General features: G+C 41.4%; 1 protein-coding gene across 1 annotated transcript in view; it reads left to right on the top strand.

Annotated features, from left to right (window-relative positions):
• dnaja2a (DnaJ heat shock protein family (Hsp40) member A2a) overlaps positions 1-23644 on the top strand; it is a 34245-nt gene extending 10601 nt beyond the window's left edge. The window contains exons 5-9 of the mRNA XM_078210827.1: positions 345-478; positions 12847-13043; positions 21452-21596; positions 21964-22091; positions 22323-23644. Of these exons, the coding sequence (XP_078066953.1) occupies positions 345-478; positions 12847-13043; positions 21452-21596; positions 21964-22091; positions 22323-22514 (796 nt within the window). The 3' untranslated portion in view covers positions 22515-23644. The remainder of the gene's footprint in view (positions 1-344; positions 479-12846; positions 13044-21451; positions 21597-21963; positions 22092-22322) is intronic.
• Positions 23645-27362: the final 3718 nt, after the last annotated feature.

The raw sequence follows: 27362 nt of genomic DNA, 5'->3' as shown, positions 1-27362 counted from the left end.
AATTATTGAATCTTGAGCAATAATTGTTTTCTTTATTTTTCTTCAGTCACTGAATTATACATCTGTTCTGTCAACCAAGTATTCTTTCTATGCTTTCTTGGTTCATCTGTGTTGCTTTATTTTTAGATGAATTTTGGACAAATGTAGCTATAGCCTTTTCTTGTATAATCTCCATCTCTTGTGACTAACTGGGGGAAAATCTTATATTCAGATGTCTTCTTGGTTCAACAGAAATGATTCTCTAAATACTGGCATTGATTTGAATATTCATCTCAGCAGTTCTCATCACACATGCTTACATGCAATAATTTGTTGAAATACTAAACGTTTATTTTTAAACACAGCCAGGGTGGCAAGGCAGGAGCTGTTCAGAAGTGCAGTGCTTGCAGGGGACGAGGTGTAAGGATTATGATTAGACAATTGGCACCAGGAATGGTTCAGCAGATGCAATCCGTGTGTTCTGATTGTAATGGAGAAGGTGAGTAAAATTCTTTGTGTTTATATATAATGCATAGTGGTTGTGCCATAAGCTGAACTTTTTAATATATCAAGTAGAATTCATTCTTTTGGACTTGAAGCCTATGCCAGAGTATTGGGAACAAATCTGAATTTGAAAACCAATGTGCTCAGAATAACGTGAATATGATGAGGTTACATTTACTAATTCATTTCTACAAGGTAAATTACATATGGACTTGGTCTCCACTGATACTCCAGCGACTGAACAACAGTTGTGTTGCTAAGTTGATATATCTTGTCCCCAATAATTAATTGGAAAAGTAAAAGCCAGTGGGCAAACTTAACACCCATTTCTAGGACAGAATTTTCCATTCTGGTGACCATGCGGTGGCAGGTGGGACATCCTATGATTCCTGCTGGCCTGCAGGGCAGGGGATCACATGATCTGCTTTTTGCCTCATGAATTATGGTGAGGCAAATCTTGTGGCGGGGTAGGCCCTACTGTTATCTCATGGGCCACAAGCTCTGCACTATTCTTTGCATCCACAGCTTCCACTGGAGATGCTTGAAGATGTGAGCAGACTCATCCTGGGACTTAAGAGGACACCTCTGGCACTGATGTTTGCTCATCTGCAGATAAGAGCTCCACTGGCAATGCACCCATGATTAGGTCAATGCTCGCCATTGCTGTGGTCCATATTTGCAAGCCTCTTGGGCCCTGATGCCTCTTGCTGCTCAGGCCTTTGCTGCTCATGGCCTGGTGCCAGCTGGCAATTGGCCGTCCTTCTCATCTGGATGAGAGTCATTACCAAGACAGAGTTGCTGCATTCTGCATCATCAATGTCTCTGGCCTTATGAACAAATTTAAATGATAAATTTAGTGTGCATGTCCTTTACATATTTCCTTCCATCTCCAAATTAGCAGACCCGTGTTAAGCATTTCAACTAGTCGCTGTCTAGATATCATGAGACTCGCGTGTTGGGAACAAACCTGCTGAAATGCAGCCTTCATCATAAAGAAGAGCATATAGCTGAACATCTTTGAAACCCACTTGCCTCGATTATTGGTATTCCTTTAGTCGGTCACTAATACTGATCTTGAACTCCATTCACTTCTCTCCCCTCCCCATTTTGAGGATTTACATACAGTGCAGCTGTATTGTCAAGTGCAGCAGTGAGAAAATAGTGTGTGTAATTTTTCAGACATGATCCACTATCTTCTGTTCTCCTCTTGTTACCCACCTAATATCACCATTCCTTCCTTTCTGTCACCCTTGAACGTCCACCAAGTACCATGGATGCTATAAACATCCACCTCCTCATGCCATTTGTCTGCTGAGTGCTAACACCATTTCCTATTCCCATGCTCACACTGACCCTGCTCCCTGCTGTTATCTGAGCCATTTGTTTTGTCCCACTCATGATGCACCTAATAACTTCACGTGTCAGACTCGCCCTGAACCTGCCATCCTATGTAATCCCACTTCCCCCTGTTACTCTAACTGTTCCTTCTTACCACCCTGCCCTGAGTTCTCATTCCAGAACTCCATCATGGGCATCACTGACCCCTTTCCTTTAGACATAACTTTTGCCTTTCCCGGGATGTCTGTTTCCCCTGTCCAACCTTGAAGCTGACTGTGGTGCAAGCTTCTGAAATCTTGTAGCGATGCTGTTAAAGGTAGGTGAAAGCAGTATCGTAAGTATCTCAAAGTAGTTAATTGATGAAGTATAGCTTGTCAGGTGCACATCACTTGCGTCCCGTTGCAAAATAGACCATTCTAATTATCCACTGGCAGGGCACTTAATTTAGAGGGGAAAGTAATTCCAGTGAGTTGGCCTTTAATGAGCATTCATGAGATGGAAATGAATGCAAAGGTGGTTCCAGACCCAGATCAGTAGGAAACCTGACCCATCTTTAACCCTTCAAATTTGGGAGGATAAAATTCCAAACTGATTTTCTATCTTTGGAACACTGACTTTTTCCAAATGCCAAATTTAATGCTCCTGCTTGCCACAATTCCTGACATTGGTGAGAGCATAAAATTTTGTCCCTCGTCACTAGATGGCCAGATATCTGAAGCTTCTATAAATGTATACCCTAGAAAGGAATCAGCCAGTGCCTGGCACTTGCATCGTACAAATGTTACATTTGATTGACCTGGATTGAGCAAAGGTCATTGAAACAGCTGAAGATGGTTGAGACTAGGATGCCTGAGGAACTCCACTGTTGTCCTGGGGCTAGGATAATCTCTTAACTGTAACTATCTTCCTTTGTGTTATCCGTTCAGCCATTCATTGCCAGTTCTGGTGAGACCAGTTAAAATGTTTTGGCTAATGCTCTCCATTAATAAGTCTGCCAGTATTCAAAGATCATCCAAGAAAAGGTTTCTCTACTCTGTCACAGGAAAATCTGGGATATAAATTTTGGAAGGGAAAGAGCAAAGGTTGAGCAATTAAAATAGAAAATGCTCAAAAGGCCACAACTAATGTAGTGGGGTTGGGTTGTTACTAGAGGAGAGATTACAGAGAGAGAAGCTACAGAGGCATTTGAAAACTCGGATGAGAATTTTCAAAAGAGGTACAGTAATCAATGTAGTTCTGTGGGCCTGGGGGGATGGGAGGGCAGGATTTGTTGGAAGTCAGAAGGTAATAAAGGCACGTATGTGGGTTTCAACAGCAGATAAGCTGAGATTCGGGCAGTTACATGGAAGTGGCGTTGCCACAGACCACATTCCCCTGCCTTTTCTATCCTCACCTTCAGTAATACGTGTGAGAAGCTCATATACATTTATTTGAATTACAAAGATCAAGATTATCCCTCCAGCTGCATTTGCTGCTTTTCTCCCTTTCCCACATTTCTCCCTTCCCCAAGCCTGACTTTCTGTAAGTTCTCCCCAACATTAAGCTACTTCCATGTAACTGCCCGGCACTGCTAGGCTTTTCACTGCCTCTAGATTTCTGCTTCTTTGTCTATGGTTGATTAAGGCTTTAATGAGGTCTGAAGCCAAGTGGTCCTGTTGGAATCCCAGTGAGCATATTATCAATGGTTAAGTATCACTTGGTAGCTCTGTCAATAACTTCGGTCATCATTCTACCATTGAGTGGAAGTGGGCTGGTGATCGACCAATTGGATTTGTCCTGCTGTATATGGGCAGGACTTTCCTGAGCAATTTTTCACTGCCAAGTAGATGTCACTGATGTAATTGACTAGGGACACAGGTAGTCTTGGAGCAAGTCTTGAGAACTGAAGCTGGGATTAAATCAGGCCCCATAGCCATTGCTATATACAGTCTTTCTTATTACATGGAGTGAATTGATTTGGTACTCCTGGCTGTAGATCATTTAAAGCCTTGTTTCTCTACGTGCATGCAGGATAGTTTTTGTTTGATTGTTGGGGGGGTGTTGAATGTTGGTTGATGATGGGGAGGGTTGAATGTTGATTGGTGGGGGGGGGGGGATTGAATGATGGGGAGGGTTGAATATTGGTTGATGGTGGGGGAGGGGGTTAAATGTTGGTTGATTGGGAGGGAAGGTTGAATGTCGCTTGTTGATGGTGGGGTTTGAATGTTGACTGATGGTGGGGGGGGGTTGAATTTTTATGAGGTACCAACCAAGCACACTACTTTGTCTTGGATGGTGTTGAGCTTCAGTGTTTTTGGAGTGGCATTCATCCAGGCAAGGGGAAGCATCATTGTGAATTAGGATACTTGTGAAGGTTTCTTATGTTAGTATTTTAAAAATTAATTTGCAGGATGTGGGTTTATTGCCCATCTCTGGTTGTCCTTGAGAAAGTGGTGGTGAACTGTGCCTTGAACCACTGCTGTCCCTAAGGTATAACACACCAACAGTGCTATTAGAGAGGGAGTTCCAAGAATTTGACCCAGTGCCAGTGAAGGAACGGCAATATGTTTCCACATCAGGATGATGAATGACTTTGGGGGGGCGGGGGGGGGGGGACCTCCAGGTGGTGTGTTCTCAAGTTTCTGGTGCCCTTGTCCTCCTTAGCAGCAGTCATGGGTTTGGAATGTGCTATCTAAGGAACCTTGGTGAGTTCCTGCAGTGCATCTTGTAGATGGTGCACACTGCTGATACTATATGTTGGTGGTGGAGGGATTGAATATTTGTGCAAGGGGTGCCAATCAAGCAGGCTGCTATGTCCTGGATGGTGTTGATCTTCAGTGTTGTTGGAGCTGCACTCATCCAGGCAAAGGGAAGGATTCCCCTCACTTACATCTTGTAGATGTAGGTGGACAGGCTTTGCAGAGTCAGGAGGTGTGTTACTCGTCGCAGAATTCCTAGCCTCTGAGCTGCACTTGTAACCACTGTATTTACATGGCTCATCAATGGTAACCTCCAGAACGTTGATAATGGGAGGATTCAGCAATGTTAATGCCATTGAATGTCAAGTGCTGATGTTTGGATCCTTTTTGGAGATGGTCATTGCCTGTCACCTGTATAGTGCAAATGTTACTTGCCACCTGTTAGCCAAAGCCTGGATATTGTCCAGGTCTTGCTGCATTTAGATATGGACTGCTTCAGTATCTGAGGAATTGCAAATTTTGCTGAGCATTGTGCAGTCATCAGCGAACATTCCCACTTCTGATCTGATGAAAGGAAGGCCATAGGTGAAGCAGCTGAAGATGGCTGGGCCTAGGACACTACCCTGAGGAACTCCTGTAGTGATGTCTTGGAATTGAGATGCTTGACCATCAACCACCACAACCATCTTACTTTGTGCCAGGTATGACTCCAATCAATGGAGGGTTTTTCCACAAATTCCCATTAAATCCAGTTTTGTTAGAGCTCTTTGATGCAATACTCGGTCAAACTATGTCTTAATGTCAAGGGCAGTCACACTCACCTCAGAAGTTCCGCTCTTTTTACTTGAACAGAGGCTATAATGAGGTCAGGAACTGAGTGACCCTGACAGAACCCAAAGTGAGCGGTTTATTGCTGGGTAAATGCCACTTGATAGGGCTGTTGATGACCCCTCCCATCACTTTACTGATGACTGAGAGTAGACTGATGGGACAGTAATTGGCCAGGTTGGATTTGTCCTGTTGTGTACAGGACATGCCTGGGCAATTTTCCACATTGCTGGTAGATGCCAGTGTTGTCGTTGTACTGGAGCAACTTGGCTTTAGAGCACGGCAAGTTCTGGAGTACAAGTCTTCAGTACAGTTGCTGGAATATTGTCAGGGCACGTAGTCTGTGTTGTATCCAGTAGTCATGATGTGGAGATGCTGGCGTTGGACTGGGGTAAACACAGTAAGAAGTCCAACAGGTTTATTTGGTAGCAAAAGCCGGCTACCAAATAAATCTGTTGGACTTTAACCTGGTGTTGTTAGACTTCTTGTATCCAGTACCACAGCTGTTTCTTGAACACCACATGGAGTGAATCAATTTGGATGCTGGGCACCTGCGGTGGAGGCCAAGATGGATCATCCACTTGACACCTCTGACTGAAGATTGTTGCAAATGTTTCTGCCTTTTCTTTTGCACTGTTGCACTGGGCTCCTCCATCATTAAGGGTAAGGGTATTTGTGGAGCTTTCTCTTGTTAATTAGCCCACCCCATTCACAATTGGATATTACAGGACTGTAAACTTTTGACCTGATCGATTGGTTGATTGCTTAGCTCTGTCTACACTCTAAAGTGTGCTTCTTCAGCTGTACCTGCATATGGTCCTGAGTTTTGGCATCACCAGATTGGCGTCTCACTTGCAGATACAACTGGAACTGCTTTTTTAATGCTCCTTCTCTTCATAAAACTAAAATTGACCCGTTGTATTAATATTAAAGGCAAAGTGAAGGATAAGCCAGGTCATGAGGTTTACAATTTATAGAATGCACTTCTGCTGATGGCCTACAGCACATCACAGTCAGTTGAGCTGTTAGATCTAACCCAAATCTGTTGCATTTAACATGGCGATAGTGCCAAATAACATAGATGTCTGCACGTGAAGAGGGACTTGTCACCGCATGGACTATAAGGTGGTTACTTTTGCCAACATTGTCATAGGTGCATCTGTGATAGCAGATGGGTGAGGCTGATGTCATTTTTTTCTTCCTTGTATTAGTTCTTTCAGCAAATGTTGCAGGCCTACTCTGGTGGCTATATCCTTCAGGACTTAACCAGCTTGGTCAGTAGTGATGCCCTAAGCTTCTCATGGAAAATGGACATGAGGTCTCTCACCCACAGTACATTCCATGCATGTCCTTGTGGTTCTTCTAAGTTAATTTCAACATAAGAAACAGGAGCAGGAGTTGGCCATCTGGCCCCTCGAGCCTGCTCCGCCATTCAGTAAGATCATGGCTGATCTTTTTGTGGGCTCAGCTCCACTTACCCGCCTGTTCAATCCCTTAATCCCTTTACTGTTCAAAAATTTATATTTCCTTGCCTTAAAAATATTCAGTCAGGTAGCCTCCACTGCTTCACATGGAGATGTGCTGATATCTCAGCCAAGAATGGCAAGTGGTAATTTTTTGTCCATGTTTGATCTAATACCATGACACTTTGTGGTGTCCAAAATCATGCTGCGGATTCTTGAGCCACTCTGTTGTGACTGTATATCTCTTACGCCACTACCTCTGGTGGGTTGGGTCATTGAAGTAGGACATACTCAAGGGTGGTAGAAGTGGACTCTGAGGCTATAAATGGTATCCATTACCTTTTAGAGTTATGTAATCCTGAATGCATATCGACCTCACAGTAAATCTATTTTATTTTCTAATCTTTTAAATGCTTCCTATTAAAAATACAGGGTTAAATTGAAACACTTTTTCCTGGGAAGTAGGCCCAGGAGAGGCCTGGGAAGGTTTTTGGTGGGTTTAAAAAGGGCTTACCTTGGAGGTTTCAGCCTCATTGTTCCACAGGAGCAGGCTGAGGGTAAGAGAGTTTGTTTCTACACTTGATTTATTTATTTATTTTTCAGTGATTTTTGTGTTTAAAATCGGAGGTTTTTCCCGAAACCGGAAGTAGGCCCAGGAGAGGCCTGGGAAGGTATTTGGTGGGTTTAAAAGCAGGCCGCACTTTTGAGCGGTTAGCGTTGTAGCGGGCAGCGGAGTAAGCAAGGAGCAGAGTGAGAGCTGTAAGGGCTTTGGCTCCAAGGGCTTAGGCAGAAAGGGTGAGGCGGGGCAAGTTTAATTCGTTTTGTTGTCTCTTCAATTGCAAATCTTAAGTTCAGTTCGTGTGGATTCCGAGGAAAAGGGGGGGAAAATAGCTCATTGTTCCATTGGAGCAACTCTATCTGCTAGTGGTCTTGGCAAGGTATCTAGAGGGGATGGGTGTGAAGGCAGTGCAATGTTCCTCTTGCAGTATGTTTGAGGTGAGGGACGCCGTCAGTGTCCCTGCTGATTTCACCTGTGGGAAGTGCACCCATCTGCACCTCCTCCAAAACTGTGTTAGGGAGCTGGAGTTGGATGAACTTAGGATCATTAGGGAGGCAGAGGTGGCCATAGACAGAAGCTTCATGGATATAGTTACTCCAGGAAAGGAAAATAGATGGGTGACAGTGAGAGGAGCTGGGAGGAAGCAGTCAGTGCAGGGATCCCCTGTGGTCGTTCCCCTTAGCAACAAGTATTCCGCTTTGGATGCAGTTGAGGGGGACGACATACCAGTGGTGAGCCGCAGTGAGCGGGAGGATAAGGGGGAGAGCGGGAGGGCAATAGTTATTGGGGACCCGTTAGTTAGAGGGATAGATAAGAGGTTGTGTGGCAGCAAAAGAGACTCACGGATGGTATGTTGCCTACCGGATGCCAGGGTCCGTGACGTCTTGGACCATGTTTTCCGGATTCTTAAGGGGGAGGGGGAACAGTCACAAGTCGTGGTACACATTGGTACCAACGACATGGGTAAGAGAAGGGACGGGGATTTAAAACAGGAATTTAGGGAGCTGGGCTGGAAGCTGAGAGCCAAGACAAAACATGTGGTCATCTCTGGTACGTTGCCGGTGCCACATGATAGCGAGTTGAGGAACAGGGAGAGAGTGCAGTTAAACATGTGGTTGCAGGGATGGTGTAGGAGGGAGGGTTTCAGCTACGTGGATAATTGGAACACATTCTGGGGAAGGTGGGACCTGTACAAACAGGACGGGGTGCACCTGAACCAGAGGGGCACCACTATCCTGGGAGGGAAATTTGCTACAGCTCTTCAGGGGGTTTAAACTAAATTTGTCAGGGGGATGGGAAAAGGAATTGTAGTCCGCAAGTCAGTGTTGAGGGTAGTGAGGTATTGGGGAAGGTGTCATGGGTGGGTACCAGTAGACAGGAAGGTGGGTTGAAGTGTGCCTACTTCAATGCAAGGAGCATCCGGAACAAGATAGATGAACTTGGGGCGTGGATTGGTACTTGGGACTACAATGTTGTGGCCATTACAGAGACATGGGTAAAACAAGGACAGGAATGGTTGTTGGACGTTCCGGGGAATAGATGTTTCAGTAAGTGTAGGGAAACTGGTAAAAGAGGTGGAGGAGTAGCATTGTTAACCAAGGATAGTTTAACGGCTGCGGAAAGGCACTTCGAGGGGGATCTGCATACTGAGGTAATATGGGCTGAAGTTAGAAATGGGAAAGGAGCGGTCACGTTGTTAGGAGTTTACTATAGGCCCCCAAATAGTAATAGAGATGTGGAGGAAGAAATTGTTAAGCTGATTATGGATAGGTGTGGAGGTCACAGGGTAGTTGTCATGGGGGACTTTAACTTTCCAAATATTGATTGGAACCTTTGTAGGTCTAATAGTTCGGATGGGGCAGTTTTTGTGCAGTGTGTGCAGGAGGGTTTCCTGACGCAATATGTGGATAGGCTGACAAGAGGCGGGGCCACATTGGATTTGGTACTGGGAAATGAACCAGGCCAAGTGTTAGATTTGTTTGTGGGAGAACACTTTGGAGATAGTGACCACAATTCGGTGTCTTTTGTTATTGCAATGGAGAGGGATAAGGCCGTACGGCAGGGCAAGGTTTATAATTGGGGGAGGTGTCATTATGATGCAATTAGGCAAGTATTAGGGGGCATAAGATGGGAACAGAAACTGTCAGGGAAAGGCACTAATGAAAAGTGGAACTTTTTCAAGGAACAAATACTGTGTCCTTGATAGGTATGTCCCTGTCAGGCAGGGAGGAAATGGCCGAGTGAGGGAACCATGGTTCACAAAAGAGGTGGAATGTCTTGTAAAAAGGAAGAGGGAAGCTTATGTAGGGATGAGGAAACAAGGTTCAGATGGCTCGATTGAGGGTTACAAGTTAGCAAGGAATGAGCTGAACAAGGGGCTTAGGAGAGCTAGGAGGGGGCATGAGAAGTCCTTGGCGGGTCAGATCAAGGAAAACCCCAAGGTTTTTTACTCTTATGTGAGGAATAAAAGAATGACCTGGGTGAGGTTAGGGCCGGTCAAGGACAGTGGTGGGAACTCATGTATGGAGTCAGTAGAGATAGGCGAGGTGATGAATGAATACTTTTCTTCAGTGTTCACCAAGGAGAGGGGCCATGTTTTTGAGGAAGAGAAGGTGTTACAGGCTAATAGGCTGGAGGAAGTAGATGTTTGGAGGGAGGATGTACTCGCAGTTTTGAATAAACTGAAGGTCGATAAGTCCCCTGGGCCTGATGAAATATATCCTAGGATTCTTTGGGAGGCAAGGGATGAGATTGCAGAGCCTTTGGCTTTGATCTTTGGGTCCTCACTGTCCACGGGGATGGTGCCAGAGGACTGGAGAGTGGCGAATGTTCCTCTGTTTAAGAAAGGGAATAGAAATGACCCTGGTAATTGTATAGGCCGTTTAGTCTTACTTCGGTGGTTGGTAAGTTGATGGAAAAGGTCCTTAGTAATGGGACTTAAGACCATTTAGAAAGATGCGGATTAATCCGGGATAGTCAGCACGGATTCGTGAAGGGCAAGTCGTGCCTCACAAATTTGATTGAATGTTTTGAGGAGGTAACTCAGTGTGTTGATGAAGGTAGGGCAGTTGATGTCATATACATGGATTTTAGTAAGGCGTTTGATAAGGTCCCCCATGGTCGGCTTATGATGAAAGTAAGGACGTGTGGGATAGAGGGAAAGTTGGCCAATTGGATAGGTAACTGGCTATCTGATCGAAGACAGAGGGTGGTGGTGGATGGAAAATTTTCGGACTGGAGGCAGGTTGCTAGCGGAGTGCCACAGGGATCAGTGCTTGGTCCTCTGCTCTTTGTGATTTTTATTAATGACTTAAGAGGAGGGGGCTAAAGGATGGATCAGTAAATTTGCTGATGACACCAAGATTGATGGAGTAGCGGATGAGGTGGAGGGCTGTTGTAGACTGCAAAGAGATATAGATAGGATGCAAAGCTGGGGGCTGAAAAATGGCAGATGGAGTTTAACCCTGATAAATGTGAGGTGATTCATTTTGGTAGGACTAACTTAAATGTGGATTACAGGGTCAAAGGTAGGGTTCTGAAGACTGGAGGAACAGAGAGATCTTGGGGTCCATATCCACAGATTTCTGAAGGTTGCCACTCAAGTGGATAGAGTTGTGAAGAAGGCCTATAGTGTGTTAGCTTTTATTAACAGGGGGTTGGAGTTTAAGAGCCGTGAGGTTATGCTGCAACTGTACAAGACCTTGGTGAGACCACATTTGGAATATTGTGTGCAGTTCTGGTCACCTCACTATAAGAAGGATGTGGAAGCGTTGGAAAGAGTGCAAAGGAGATTTACCAGGATGCTGCCTGGTTTGGAGGGTAGGTCTTATGAGGAAAGGTTGAGGGAGCTAGGGCTGTTCTCTCTGGAGCGGAGGAGGTTGAGGGGAGACTTAATAGAGGTTTATAAAATGATGAAGGGGATATGTAGGGTGAACATTCAAAGACTATTTCCTCGGGTGGGTGGAGCTATTACAAGGGGGCATAACTATAGGGTTCGTGGTGGGAGATATAGGAAGGATATCAGAGGTAGGTTCTTTACGCAGAGAGTGGTTGGGGTGTGGAATGGACTGCCTGCAGTGATAATGGAGTCAGACACTTTAGGAACATTTAAGCGGTTATTGGATAGGCACATGGAGCACACCAGAATGATAGGGAGTGGGATAGCTTGATCTTGGTTTCAGATAAAGCTCGGCACAACATTATGGGCCAAAGGGCCTGTTCTGTGCTGTACTGATCTATGTTCTATTTTAATTTAAAGCACTGTAAGCAGCATTGCTAACTGTGCTAAGGATCTGGGTTTGATTCCCGGCTTTACTTACTGCCTGTGCACAATCTGCACATTCTCCCTGTGTCTGAGTGGGTTTTCTCCAGGTGCTCCAGTTTCCTCTGTCCAAAACACATGCTGTTTAGGTGCATTTGCCATGCTAAATTCTCCCTCAGTGTACCTGAACAGGTGCCGGAATGTGGCCACTAGGGTATTTTCACAGTAACTCTATTGCAGTGTTAATGTAAGCCTACTTGTGACACTAATAAATAAACTTTTAAAACTAAAATCTCAGCACTGGCAGGAAAAAGTCTTTGGAACCTGAGTTTGCAAATAATGTAAGTCATTCATTTTATGGTACAATTTCTTATCAGAAATTGAAAAATAACCCTCTATCTCTGTTATGCATCCAAAATAGACCCTTGTGTGCAAGTTATATAATGTATATTTCAGCAAAAAAATACATCGTTGTATGTTTAATGATTTATTCAATGTATGTTTCTTCCCATGCAAAATGCCATTGGAAACCTAGTATATCAAGGAAGAAAATTGATTCCAGCACAATCCCTCACTAAAATGTGGGCACAGTTACAGATCTAGATTTACAATGTTATAGCCTTATTTGAACTTGGGTCATGTCTACAGTGACTCAGTGATGTGTGCATGGCCTTATATTTTCTTTCCTAGTATTGAATTGCTGTTGCTATGTCTGTTTTATAAAGGAGACTTAAATATAGATATGGGATAGACCATTTAGGACTGAGTTGAGGTGAAACCTCTGCACTCGAGTGGTGGACCTGTGGAATTCTCTACCACAGAAGGATGTGGAGACCAAGTAACTGAATATATTTAAGAAATAAATAGATTTCTAGAGTGTAAAGGTGTCAAGAGGCATGGGGAGAATGCAGAAATATGGTGTGGAGATAGAAGATCAGCCCTGATTGAGCCTGCTTCGCCACTGTCTACAAAGGGCCCAATGCCTATTCCTACTTCTGTGTTTCTCTGAACCACTACATTGAGCTTGGAATCTGAATCTGCAGCTTTCTAAACTGCTTGTTGTTCTAGCGTGAAAGAGGGGCATCGGTGACATTGCACCCGTTTGTAAATCTAGTCTTTATTGTATCCCTAAAACTATTTGAAAGAAGTCGGGATGGTGGAAATATTAAATCTGAAGCTTTTCAAAGTTTGTTTATTCTAGATTACAACTTATGCTATATATTTTAAAATTTACAGGTGAAGTTATTAACGAAAAAGATCGATGCAAGAAATGTGAAGGAAAGAAGGTGGTAAAAGAAGTGAAGATTCTAGAAGTTCACATAGATAAAGGCATGAAGCATGGGCAGCGTATTACATTCAGTGGAGAAGCAGACCAGTCTCCTGGTGTGGAACCTGGTGATATTATCCTTGTGCTACAAGAGAAGGATCATGAGGTACCTGACTTAACAGCAAGTTGATAAGTATGCAACTAGCTTTTGTATTTCTGCTGGTGTGGCTTAGCAGGTATTCAACTGATTTAATCTAACATAGAGTGAAAACGCATTAGATGAATCTTGATGTCATCTAGTTGATTTCAATATCTCCAGTAGCTGTGTTTCTCCGTTTCTGAGGCAGATTTCTGGTAGAAATAGCTTTTCATTCATGGGACATGGGGGTTGCTGGCTGGCCAGCATTTAAGCTTCAAAAGAAAGCTAGCCTGACTTGAGAATGCAAGCACTTTAAATGAAATAGCTACGGAAAAGTCCAGCTGCATTTTTAAACTAGGAATACAAAGTCTTTAATTATTTCTATTAAGGGTGGCACGGTGACACAGTGATTAGCACTGCTGCTTCACAGCGTCAGGGACCCAGGTTTGATTCCTGGCTTCGGTCACCATCTTTGCAGTCGTCGTCTTCTCCCTGTGTCTGCATGGGTTTCCTCCGGGTGCTCCAGTTTCTTCCCACGGTCTGAAAGACGTGCTGGTGAGGCGCATTGGCCATGCTAAATTCTCCCCCAGGGTATCCGAACAGGTACTGGAGTGTAGCGACTAGGGGATTTTTATTGTAGTGAGAAAGTAAGCCTACTCGTGACACTAATAAGAAAAAGCATTCAATAGTAAATTGAACAAAATTGAAGTATGTTGCTTATGAACCTGAAGCTGCTTGCTTTTGAGATGTCTGGAGTTATTCTTTATGCTGTCAATTTAATGGTTCAGAATACTGCTACATTTCTGAAATTCAGGCTTGATGCCGATGATTGTTTACATGCTGTTTCACTAAGAAGTGAAGATAACCTGTCTTTGTGGTAACTTGATATGAGAATATGATTCCTCTTGAGGCAGAATTTAGTACCAGGGCCACTGTTTTAAAAATAAGGGATTGTCTATTTTTGTCACCTGCAAACTTCTTAATCATAACCCTTACATTTAACTCTGCATCGTTGATATGTACTATAACAGGCAAGGGACCTAGTACTGAGCCCTGTGCAATCCCACTGCAATAGCCTTCCAGTCACAAACATACCTGTCACTCATTACTCTCTTGCCTCCTGCCATAGAACCAATTTTGGATCCAACTTTTACTTTTCAAATAAGTCTGTCATGTCAGATCTTGCTAAAGGCGTTATTAAAATCCATGTTGACTGCTTCAAACTCACTACTCTCTTCAATCCTTGCTACTCAAAAAGTTTGAGTAATTCAGACATGATTTACCTGTAACCATGCTGACTTCCCTTGATTAATCACTGCTTTTCTAAATGGCAATTAATACTGTCCATTAGATGATGTTCGCAATGTCACAATCCCCTGGTGCCATACCTGTAAGAAGTCTCTCAACAGGTTTATTTGGTAGCAAAAGCCACTAGCTTTCGGAGTGCTGCTCCTTCTTCGGGTAAGTGGGAGTTCTGTTCACAAACAGGGCATATAAAGACACAAACTCAATTTACAGAATAATGGTTGGAATGCGAGTCTTTACAGGTAATCAAGTCTTAAAGGTACAGACAATGTGAGTGGAGAGAGCGTTAAGCACAGGTTAAAGAGATGTGTATTGTCTCCAGACAAGACAGTTTGTGAGATTTTGCAAGCCCAGGCAAGTCGTGGGGATTACAGATAGTGTGACATGAACCCAAGATCCTGGTTGAGGCCATCCTCGTGTGCGGAACTTGGCTATCTGTCTCTGCTCAGTGACTCTGCCATACCTGTAGCCAGAGAGGATTGGAAAATGATGTTTAGAGCCTCTGCGCTTGTCACTTGCCTATCTTACCAGCCTGGCACACGTTCTCTGGGCCAAATGATTTATCCACGTTCAAAATGCTAAACTTAATATTTTCTATTTATCCAATCCAATATTTCATAATTATTAAACACAGAAGAAAGCCATTTGGCCTGTTCTGTTTGTGCCAGCTCTTTGAAGGAGCCATTTATTGAATGTCATTCCCCTGCCTGCTCCCCCTATCTTTGTACATTCTTCCTTTTCAGATAATCTAATTTCCTCTTGACCACCTTGATTGAACCTGCCTTCACCACTCTTGGGCTTTGCATTCCAGGCCCAAGTCACTCGGAGTGATAAGGCATTTCCTCACATCACCATTGCTATTGACAATTAAATGTGTGTTATCTTGTTCTCGATCCTTCCGTCCATAGGGACAGCTTCTTCCTACCTACGTGTCCATACCTTTATGATTTTGAATACCCCTCTAATCTCCTTTCTGCCTTCTCTAAGGAAAACAGTCCCAAATTCTCCAATCATACATGTAATGGAAATTTCTCATCCGTGGAACCATTCTTGTGATTCTTTTCTACACTGCCTGTAATAACTTCATATCCTTGCTAAAATGTGATACAAAGAAATAGATGCAATACTCCCAATTGAAATTGAACTGATGTTTTGTAAAAGTTTAACATAACCTCCTTGATGTTGTACTCTTGGCCCCTGTTAATATGGCCTCAGATACTGAATGCTTTGTCAACCACACACGCAGCCTGTCCTGCTGCAATGACTTATGCATCTATTACCTCCCTCCCCCACAGTCTGCTCTGTTCCTGCACTCCCTTTAGAATTGTACCCTTTATTTTATACTGTTTCTACATTCTCCTGACCAAAATGAATCATTTCACACTACTTTCATCTGTCACTTGTCCACCTATCCTACCAACTTGTCTATGGCCTTTGGAAGTTCTACACTATTCTCCCCATAATTACACTCCTTAACTACTAAGCCCACATCTTTTGCCTCCAAACTAGGTTGCCCTTTTAGTTTCTTGGGCCCAACCCTGTACTTTAGTTATTCTCTTGCTCGTTATGTATTTATAGAACATCTTTTGTGTTTTCTTTGATTTGACATAGCAACTTTTTTCATATCCTCTTTGATTCCCATATTTCCTTTGCAATTTCACCCTTTCACTTTCTGTTCCTCTTGTATTAACTTTCAGAATCTGACAAACTTTCCTTTCTTGTCTTATCCTACCCTGGATGCTCTTGAAATGCAGCATGCCTAGGTTTGCGAGGCCTAATCTTTTTGTTGTGGGTACATATTTGTTCTGAGCCTCATTCTCTTCCCACATCGATATAACTTCAAATAGTTGTTTGAAATGCTCTTTTGCTGAATCATATTCAGCTTAATAAAATTGGCCTATCCTAAATTTAAATCATTTTCTATCGCTATGATAAATCATAAGTGATCATTGCCACTAAAATAAAACCTCTTGAGTCTACCTCTGATACCCTTCATATATACTGGCTTAAAAAAGGATTTCCTGAATGCATTTTAAGAATTCAGCATCTTCTGTACCTTTTGCACAGATTTCATCTCACTATTAGGGTAGCTAAAATCCCTTACTATTACTGTCCTATTTTTTTTTACAATTTACCTACATATTCTTCTAAATTCATTGAGCTGTTTTGGGGATTGCAGCAAGTCTGTAGTTGTTCCTTTTTTGTTCCTCAGTTCAACCCATGTTGTCTCTCTTATCCTGCTAACATATTCCTCTGCACAGCCCTGATTATTTCTTTAACCACTATGCTGACCCCGCCCCCCACCTCTTTTTTTAAAAAACTGTCCATCTGTATCTTGTCTGAAAACTCTAACCAGGGATGTTGTTGTCAAAACCATGTTTCAGCAATAGCTAAGATATCACGTTGGGTGTCTCTTTGTATCCTCAGCTCATTTGTCTTGTACTGGACTCCCTGCATTGAAGTCAGTGCTATAAACAACTCCTTTGTTTATTTTCTAGCCTTTGTTTCCTCTACCGTGTACATATTTTAGTAATTTTCCAGTTCCTGGTTTGCTTCTCTCCCTCCTGAATTTATGCACTGGTTTCTATCACCCTACTGGTTAGTTTAAACCATTCCCAGTGGCATTAGCAAACCTCCCACGACAATATTTATCCCAAATCTGTTGAGGCGGAACCATTAGGCTTATGCAGGTCCCACCAGTTTCAATGTCCCAGGAATCTCAAACCTTCCATCCTATACTATCTACCTATTGCTTTTCTTTATCACCTCCTCCTCCCCACTGTCCCTCTCCCTTTCCTGTAAGCCAGCCATGGTGCTGTGGCCGTGACTCTAGAGCAAGATGTTCTTGTGGAGACTTCTGCAGTATCTGCCTGATCCTCCTTGTCTATTTGGTGGTCACCCATTCGCTGTCCACCTGCAGTGTTCTGAAATGTGGGGTTATCCATTACACAGGCATCCTGGAATTCCCAAATGGCACAGGAATTGTATTTGACAGGGCAGAGATGCCTCCGTTCGGCTATTAGGTTTCTTACTTTAGCCCATTGCCCTAGATTAAAAGGTTAAAAAAGAGACCTGCAATGCCACTTTTTTAAGGTTCACCAAGTGCATGCTACCACCATCACTCAGGCCCACCCTGTTTCCTGGGCATTCTCTGTGCCTTTATTTATGCTTGTTTTATAGTTCTAGTCTTTTAACTAAGTACTTATCTAGCTTGTGGTATAGGTAGATTATGGTTACCTGTAACACGAATAATTACACGTATTGGAGCGAAAAAAACAGCTTCAGGCAGCTCTGCATTGGATTTCCATTTGCATCAAATTCCTACTCTGTTCGCAATGCATGCCATTCTGTGCCCACTCTGTGCTGACCCACTTTATTCAAGAAAAGTTAAGATGAATACTGCATTGGCTCTCCATCAGAATGGTTGGTTAAATCTAGCTATTCGGGATAATTTTTAGTTTTGTTTTCTCTTTTAGACACTACATCTTTTGAGAGGTGTACAGTTCATATACAAGGGTGCTTAGAGATGAAAACCAATGTCTACCAGAAGACACCCAATTACTGCAGGGAGTGTTTTAATAGAGAAAAATAATTAAATTACTTGAGAGCACAAATTCAAGAATTTGGGCTATTGAATATGTTTAGCTGTCAGCTTATCTGCATTGTAGTATTGAAAGGAAGAGTAGTTACCAGATTGTTGAGATGTCTCCATGTTCAATCATGTTAAAGTGACACGATTGATATATTTATGCTCAGAGGGTTGTTTTGGCAAAATTGTGTTCTGAATAGATATCTGTATATTAATACCAATTTTTCAAAAGGCATAGGCTGCTGATGGTGGCAAGATGCTCAGAATCTTTTGACAGTTTCCATTCTAGGTCAGTCATCCCTGGGATGGTCTGTGCAGCAGTGCTTAAAAATGTAAAGCAATAAAATGCAGATACTGGAAACATTCTGCACATTAGACAGTGTATATTGAGAGAAAATAATGTTGCTGTAGATCCTTTGTGAGACCAGCCTTTGTGTGGTCCCCTCAAAGGGCCAACATAAAGTGGCTAATCACTGCTGCTAAACACCATTGGGCCATAACCTCCTACTTCCTCTGCATTACATTTGGGGTGGGAGGAGTGTACCCCAGTGATGCACTGGGGAATCTCTTGGAAGTTCCTATGCAAGAGTGTACCCGGCAATTGTCCAGAAGGGCTAGCTTGCCCTAGACAATCCTGCTGGACTGGAAGCCATCTGATAGTGATTTAAACCGCTAACTTTGGAAGGTTCTGTGAGTTATTCTGAAAGAGTTAGAAAGTAAAAAAGCACTTCTGACTGTGGAGTTATTATTTTAAACACCCAGACTGAACCTTGCATGGGGCACTGCGCGCACACACCCCCCCCCCCCCCCCCCCCAACCAACCAACCTACAATTTCCCGACCTGACAACAGGCACCCCCACCCTGGTCTGACTCCAACTCTCTCTCTCTACTCTTTCCCCCCCACCCCCCCAAAAAAAAGTCTGATTCACTCACCCCCTACGACTACCACCTAACCTCTTGATCCAATTCTGCTTCGCTCACTGGTCTGATTCAGTCTGCCCTACCTTCCCCCAAGTCCAACTCTCCCACAAAGTGATCAATAATAGATGAACTCCTGTTCTAGCCATCAAATTATGTATTATGATACACCCTAAAATCACCACTTGACACAAAAGGACCCCTGCCTTTCCCTCCTTCCAACCAACGCATGATGCTGTTGATAAAGGTAAACATTCTCATTTGAACATTATGCTGATTAAAGATGCTGCCCAATGAGGGACCAACCCATCTTCTCTGATTAAAATTTGCATTTCCAAGTTACTTTGGGAGAGTAAAGATCTATAAATAGACAAATGCCACCCGATACCAAAAATAAGGCGGGGCCCTAGCTCTTGAATTCCAGGCACTGTGATTGGTTTAGAACTGGGTGATTGTGGCTTCATCACTATCCAAAATCAATCAAGGGTGATTGAAAGCTTTTGCAACCTAATATATGTGCACCCTTTGAGAACAAAATAAAACCCTCTTCCCAATGTGGCAAAATGTAAATGACTCATTTCAACTGGATGTGGAGACTGGCTGACGAGAGTGCCATATTGGGCCAGCTCTTCATGTGAACCACAAGATGATGCCCTTTCACAAGCTATCGGGAATTTCACCAGCGTGGCCACTATCATCATCCTGTTGAAGTATCACCTCCTGATACTGTAATACTTTGCAGAATTCAGCATGAAGCAATCCTCTTGAAATTTATCCTCCACTCCCCAACAACCTCTAGTCAACTTTATCTCCACACAACCTGCACTGCTGTTCTTCCAGCACCAAGAATAGGACAGAATGTGTATATGACTGTCTATTCGGTGGAGATGCAATAGCAAGGAATGTGATGTCAGATTTTCAACATATATACACCTGCAATTAATGGTGGCAGTCAAGTCACCTCTTATTCTTCCAAATTCCAGCAGATACAAGCCCAGCCTGTCCAACCTTTTCTCCTAAACAACCCTCCCATTCCTGGTATTAGTCAAGTAAACCTTCTCTGAACTACTTTCAATGCATTTACATCCTCCCTTAAAAACAAAACCCAGTACTGTACACAGTACTCCAGATATAATCTCATCAATTTCTCCTCACAGTAAAAAACATTCGATTAGCTATCTTAATTACTTGCTGTACCTGCATACTAACCTTTTGATTCATGCCTGGAATACCCAGATCCTGTGTATCTCAGCTTTGTAATCTCTCACCATTTAGGTAATGTGCTGCTTTTTTAATTATTCCTGCCAAAATTGAAATTTTCACTTTCTCACTTTTTGCTCTATTTGCCAGATCTTTGCGCACTCACTAAATCTATCTATATCCCTTTGCGGCCTCCTTGTCCTCATCACAATATACACTTTCCTACCTATCTTCGTCATCAGAAATTTAGCACCATGCCTTCAGTAGCCCCTTCATCCAAGTAATATAAATTATAAAAACTTGAGGCCCCAGCACTGAGTCCATTTGTTGCATCTTGCCAATTAAAAAATTACCCATTTATGCCTAATTCACCTGTTAACACAGCCAATCTTTTATCCATGTCAATATGTTACCCCCTACACATGACACCTGTTTAAAACTGCACAGTCTAGAGTCTGGTGTTTGAAATTGTATCTAAATAATTGTCATGAAGGGCCCCAACTATGACCTGCATAATCAATATTATGTAAGGCCCTTCCCCACTATTCCCATGTTCAAAATATATTGAGAATTAGGACCAAACGAGCAGAATCATTACTTTCTCTGTTACACTAATCACAAATGCCCCAGTATGATCAAGCTGCTGTGGCAATCCTTGTACATTACCATGCCTGCAGAAGGTGGTCAGATACACAAACTGTATATGTGAATGTAAAATATATAAATACTCTTAATTTTACATTGACTTCATAGATTCCGAATAAGCTACATGTGCAATGTTTTTGTGAAATGTGTGTTTGAATCATTGTTCTATGAAACACAAATTTATTTCCTTGGGAGCCAATACAATTTTGTTAAACAGAAGTGGTAGAGATTGATCTAATAGTGTCAAAACAAAATACTACGATACTGAAAATCTGAAATGACCAAAAATGCTAGAAATGTGAAAGGCCATCAACCTGAAACATTATCTCTCTTCCTCCACCGACATTGCGAGTATTTTCTGTTTTTTTTATATCTAATATGGCCACTTGCTTTGGTCTGTCAGCTGAATAACTTGATTAAAATATTTAATCAAAAGCTATGAATGGGCAAAACAATTACAAATAAAGGGTTAAATTGGAGACAAAACACTTCAAAGTGATACTGCAACTACTGCTTCTTTAAATTGTCAACCTAATTTTCCTGTCCTTTGTAACTAATGGAAACTTGCATTTGAGTTAGATAATTTTGGCTTTACTTGATTGTTTAGGAAGCTCAATGGAGTGCACTTAAAGTATACTGTATCATGATGCACCGTGAGTCATGCTGCAAGATGTATCTAGTTTCATATGCTTTTATGTTCTTTGAAATGTGAAGTTGCACTTGGTTCCCAAGATTGCTGATGACATCATATATAACATTTTCTTTTTAAATTCATAGGTGTTTCAAAGAGAGGGAAATGACTTGCACATGACCCACAAAATTGGTCTTGTTGAGGCCCTTTGTGGCTTTCAATTCACATTCCAACATTTGGATGGGCGGCAGATTGTTGTGAAGTATCCTCCAGGAAAAGTTATTGAACCAGGTAATAGATAAAAATGATGTTGACAAAATATTTTCTGTTCACAAGTCGATCAATGAGTAGGGATTGTTTAAAATTATCATACACAGCATTTTCTAACGATGGGAATTAAAACAGAAGAGTTGGTAGCATTGTGGTTATGTTACTGGACTAGGAATCTTGGATAAATAATCTGGAGCATGAATTCAAATCCTACAAAGACAGTTGAGGACTTTGGATTCAATTAATGAAATAAATTGGAAATAGAAAAATATAGTATCAAGGATGATGACCATAAAGCTACCTGATTGCCATTGCAGCTCATTTCAGAATCCTATGCTCAGTTGACGAAAGAGCCATTCTAATATTTGTATTTTATATCTTCAATTAGGTTGTGTTCGTGTTGTTAAAGGTGAAGGAATGCCGCAGTATCGTAATCCATTTGAAAAAGGCAACTTGTATATCAAGTTTGATGTTCAGTTCCCTGAAAATAATTGGATTAGTCCTGAAAAAATAGCTGTAAGTGGAAAGTTCAAATCCTTATTTTGCGTATTTGGTTCTGTTCCTGTCAGTTAGCTAATCTGATATTTTGGCTTCTAATATTTGAAACTAGTAGAACCTAATAAACCACTCTAAACAGGAATTTTAAAAAAAAATTCATTTATCTCCATGTTAAATGTGATACCGGTTTCTAACATTTGTGGTTCCAAAGAAATTAATGTGCAAAGTTGATACTTGTGTTATCATTAGGAACTAGAAGATCTACTCCCAGCGAGGCCTGATGTTCCTGATGTGATTGGCGACATTGAGGAAGTTGATCTGCAAGAGTTTGATAACACCCGTGGTTCTGCAGGAGGACACCGACGGGAAGCCTACAATGATAGCTCTGATGATGAAAGTGGCCACCACACTGGCCCTGGTGTACAGTGTGCCCATCAGTAAACTTTGGTAAAACACTTGCAAACCCTGTTCTGTTCAGTTTTGGATATTTTCAGATTTCATCTGGTTTTGTTAAGAGCCAAACTGGACTTTATGTCACAACTCAATCCAGAGGAACTCTGATGGACATCTCTTTGCTGTATATGTAACTTTTAATTATATTTACCGAATGTATAATTTAAAGTAAAATAACCATGGCACAGTGTGAGGTGCTCAATTCTTTGAGACCTATGCAGGGGAGCAGCTGGTGAGAATTAAACTGGTATCTCAAATTTTGTCTGTCCTTGTATCTCTGCTTTTTTTAAAGAAACGTTTCTGTAAATTCTTTGCTTCCCTTCTGCCACCATTTTAAAACAAAACTGTTTTCCTGATGTTGTATGGCCCTTATTTGTGTACACTTGATGTATGGGCTGAAAACACATGAGCTGCTAACATAAGTAGAAATAAAGAATTTAGTGGTGCGCATATCTCCAAACAGCTGCATGTCAACCCAGTCAAGCTGCATATATAAGTTTTCTAGCGCTTCAACAGAAAAAAAAGTTCAAGCAGAGTAACAGATAATGTGGTTATGTGGTTCTTTTCTAGAATCCTGAAAGTTCTGTGGTTGTTAAGTAATAAGTTCAAATTGCAACAGTGAATTTTTTTAAACTCTGCACCCATGCTTGGAAGCAGGCTCAATTCTGTTTGCTTTATAAAGTTTGGGCAGTTTCCTTTTTGCTTTTCCTCCATCCCTCCCATTGCCTTAAATTCTGGCAACGCCTTTGGACCACTCTGTATTGTGACAATGATTCAAGATGTTTTTTTTTTTCATGCTCAAACTGTTAAGTAGTTATTTCTGAAGTCCAAAATTGAGTCATATGTTAAAATGTTTGTTCAAATTAAAAGTTTTGAAAAAAAATAGAATCATTTGTATGCACTGTTAAATATTTGGCTGTTTTAAGAATTTTGGGGCAGAGTTTTGTTTAGCTGTGACACATAACAGCCATTTGCTGGAAATAATGTGCAGTCTGTTAAATGTGTAGCAAAAGCTACCTGTATGAATTTTGAATAGATTGGCATCTGCAGTGGTGGTCATTGTGGATTCAATCCGTTGTTGTTTAGTAATGGGAATCAATTAAAGATATGGACAGACATTTATTTTTATTGGAATCATTGGCCAGTGGCTTTGAATTTGATTTCAATCGACATGCTACTCACTGGGTCATTTTTAAAAAAAATATGTTGAGGAAATGGCAATTTTTAAAAAATCTATGTTCAGTTGGTGCACAAGAACCACTTGCATGTAAGTAGTATTTTAACATCAAGGGCTTCTGAAGTATCAAAACAAAAATAGATGCCAAGTGACAGAGACCAAAAGGCAGGTTTGAAGAAGAATCTTAAGGCAAGAAAGGTGAAGAGGTTAGTGAAATGAAACTTGGGTCACCCAGTGGTAGGGTAAAGGAGATGAGTACGTGAGGGAAGAATCTGAAGAACTCTAGTTTGGTGTGGTGACCGGGATGGAGGCCATGAAAGGTTTTAAACATGAAGGTTTAGTCAAACTAATTTGAGGTATTCTATATGCTTTATTGGCTCTGGTGTACACATTTAAAGTAAATGTGGCTCTACAGTTTTTCAGGATTCATATATGCCTACTATTGCGCCTTGTGGATATTGCAATGCAGGTGAAAGGGAGTTGGTAAAACTAGTCCATAAAAGACTCTTTCACCCAGTTTTTCTGCATGTTTTCCTACTTGAATGTTAGTATCATCTTGTTACAAGCAAGCACTTTTGCACAAAGTACTTTTATAGTGTACCAGTTGATTTTGAGGAAAATATGGGAAGCTGTCTAATCAGAAGTTACATTGCCACTTCCCATTTAAGATTTGAATATTGGGATTTAGCATGTAAAGAGCTCAAATCCAATGTTTTGTAAAAGGAGTTGTAGTATTTCCTGTTTGAATAAATATAAATTTGAAATTGACACTGGCAAGCTTTATAGCCATGTTCCATTTACCTTTTTGTAATGCAACACCAAGTTGAATTTTGAGGATTTCACTGTTTTGTTATTATAGTGCATGTTTGCACATCACAGGTGATTGTGTATTGCTATTTGGGTTAGATTGCTTTCTAAAAATTCACTGGTGTGTTGCAGGCTGAGGAGCTGACCAGTTACAAAAGTGGATATGATTCTGCAGCTACTGAGATGTGTGGTCTTCACATGATTCATGGATATACAGCAAACCTTATGTCAATATATAAACCTTAAGCTGGTAACTTCTAAGTTATTTATAAACCTGTATTTTTTTTAAATGCTGTGATTTGCCTAGTTACTCCATGTTGTAACCTAGATCAGTCAGACTTTGCTGCTGTTTGAAAGTTCTTAGAGTTGAGTGAAAAAACAATTGGTATGTCTGGCACCAGTATAGATATGAAGCAGTTCCTGGGATCACTCAAATGTTTAGGCAGGATGGGGAGGAGTGGGGATTCATGCACTTGATGTTAGACAACCTGGCCTGTATTGAAGCTGAAGCATTTTTCCTACTTCAAATTAACTTGTTCAAAAGATTGAAATGTGCTTTCAACAATTCATAGTTTCAAGCTTAATAAAAATTTACATTTCTTCATACTAATATAGTAGCTATTTCTTAATAATTACAATGTACTGTTGTCTATGGGAAGTTGGTATTTGCTTTTGGTGGGTGTGTTTCAAACACCATTATAATTAGTGTGGTAACATTTATTATAACTTAGCATTTGTCATTATTCTCACTTATAAAAGTGGAAAATGCTAAGCACATTCCTTTCACACAGGATTTCCAGAGACATGAGCACAAAAACCTAGGCTGACACTCCAGTGGAATATTGAAGGGGTACCTGAGGTGCCAGAAACATTAAAACAGGGGTCTGACTGCACCTGTTCAAGATGGAATCTCCTCAGCATCCCAGCTCAATTGACATTGCTTAAAACAGATAGGTTACAGATGTGCAGTATTAACTCTTTCCACACTAATATTGTAAGACCTGAACATTTTTGGTATTTCTGGCTTTATTTCAGATTTCTAGCATTCACAGTTTGCTTGCTCTTTCCTAAAACAGATCAAAAGGTATGGTTGTGGGCTTTGTGATGTGCAAATTGGTAGGTACATTACCTGCATTGGAACAATGATAACACTTCCCACATGATTTGAGTCCTATTCCAGATTGCTGTTGACATTTGAATGGCTTTATTGAGGACATGTCCACTTTTGAGACAACATTGAATTGAGGCACCATCTGTCCTCAAGTGGACACAATTCCAGAGCACTATTTTGAAGGATGGAATTCTCTCCTGGTCAACATGCACCCTTCAAACCTTGTCATTTTTCATTACTTTTTATAGGACCTTGCTGTGTCCAATTTGGTTGTTTTTCTTTAAGGCAGTGATATTTTTACAAAGTGCCTAATGGGCAATGAAGTGCTCTGGGATAACTGAGCTTATGAAAATTACTGTTAAGTTATTTTAAATGTGATTTTAATTCATACAAAAGCTAAAGTTTAGCTGCAGCAAATTAGATTTTGCCTGTTATGAATGCTAGACTTTTGAGATGGTAGAATGGAATAGTATAAAGGAGATGTGATTTATGTCTAATTGGAGACAAGCCTATATGACCTAGTTACCTTGAACCTTACTTTCAATAAGTTACAAAGGAGGCTGCAACTGCCCTTGCTATGTACAGATTCACATCAGACTAAGGCAAAGAGTTTGGGTGTATAAAGATTGCTACACCAAACCAAAGAACTATTTGGGTTAATCACTAGAGCACAAGGGAGGATGGAGTCCTGATTTAAGCAATAAATCTGAAGTTGTCAAAGTGCCTTTGTTTAAAGATTACCCTCGAGGGTAATCTTGGAGGGATTTTATAAACATCATCCTATATTTATGCTGAGTGCAGGTTAACAAATGGGGTTTTTGGTTGTGGTAAGTTAATAGCTTTTCTGTGGCCTAGATGCCTACGAAGTAATGTTCAGGCAATGGTGATTTTAGTTTGTTAACAAGTAAAATCTGGCTGCAATTCCTTTACATCAGAAATTCATTTTTTGGAAGTTACAGGGATCATAAGTGATTTCTGGATCAGTTTTTCTTACCTCTTATGTACAGGGAAATACTAAAGGGATTCTTGTAACAGCCGAGCAGTTGCTTTCCATTATGTTATCAGACATTTTTTAAAAGCCCTGCTTTGCAGTAGACAGCAGAAGAAACATTACTGCAAAAACCAGGCTATGACATTTGCCCTTTACAGAACAAGACTTAACCTGTTCCAAAAGCTTCCACATGGAAAAGGAAACTGGTCCTCCACTACCAGCATTAGCAAAACTATCAATGCAGCATGTTCATCTCATTCCAAAGAAATCCTGTCTGCAGTTGGTTGGACATTTTGAATTGTCCTCTTACAATATGAGCTGTTAACCATTTTGTTTGGTCTTAATATTTTGTAGAAGTGGCATTTTCTGCTGTACCTGTGAAGTAGCAAGACTTTTCTAGGAAAATTAAGTGCTTCTGGTTTAAAAAAATCCAAGTCAGTCATTAGCTGGTTCCTGATAAAACTGACCGCACCATACAAACAAGTTTTAGGGACTGTCTTATGAAAATTAAATCATACAGATGAATGGGTAGAAGAATTGGAGAAATATTTTAACTGAAGGCTATAATCTGCTCATTTGTGTAAATAAATGGCTAGTCTGAACCTTTGCTTTCTTAAATTTCAAATGTATCCAGTATCTCAACTACCTCTTTTCAAATATGACTTGGACAGCATCTTCTGCATTGGTATAAAGTACTCCTTAGTTCCTCAGCTACACACCCTACTTCCATACAACATGGATAATCCCACC

The sequence above is a fragment of the Mustelus asterias genome, chromosome 4 (genome assembly GCF_964213995.1).
Source record: "Mustelus asterias chromosome 4, sMusAst1.hap1.1, whole genome shotgun sequence".
In the NCBI taxonomy this organism is placed as follows: domain Eukaryota; kingdom Metazoa; phylum Chordata; class Chondrichthyes; order Carcharhiniformes; family Triakidae; genus Mustelus; species Mustelus asterias.
The sequence above is the reverse complement of the archived record's forward strand: the minus strand, read 5'-3'. Positions and strand labels throughout refer to the sequence as shown.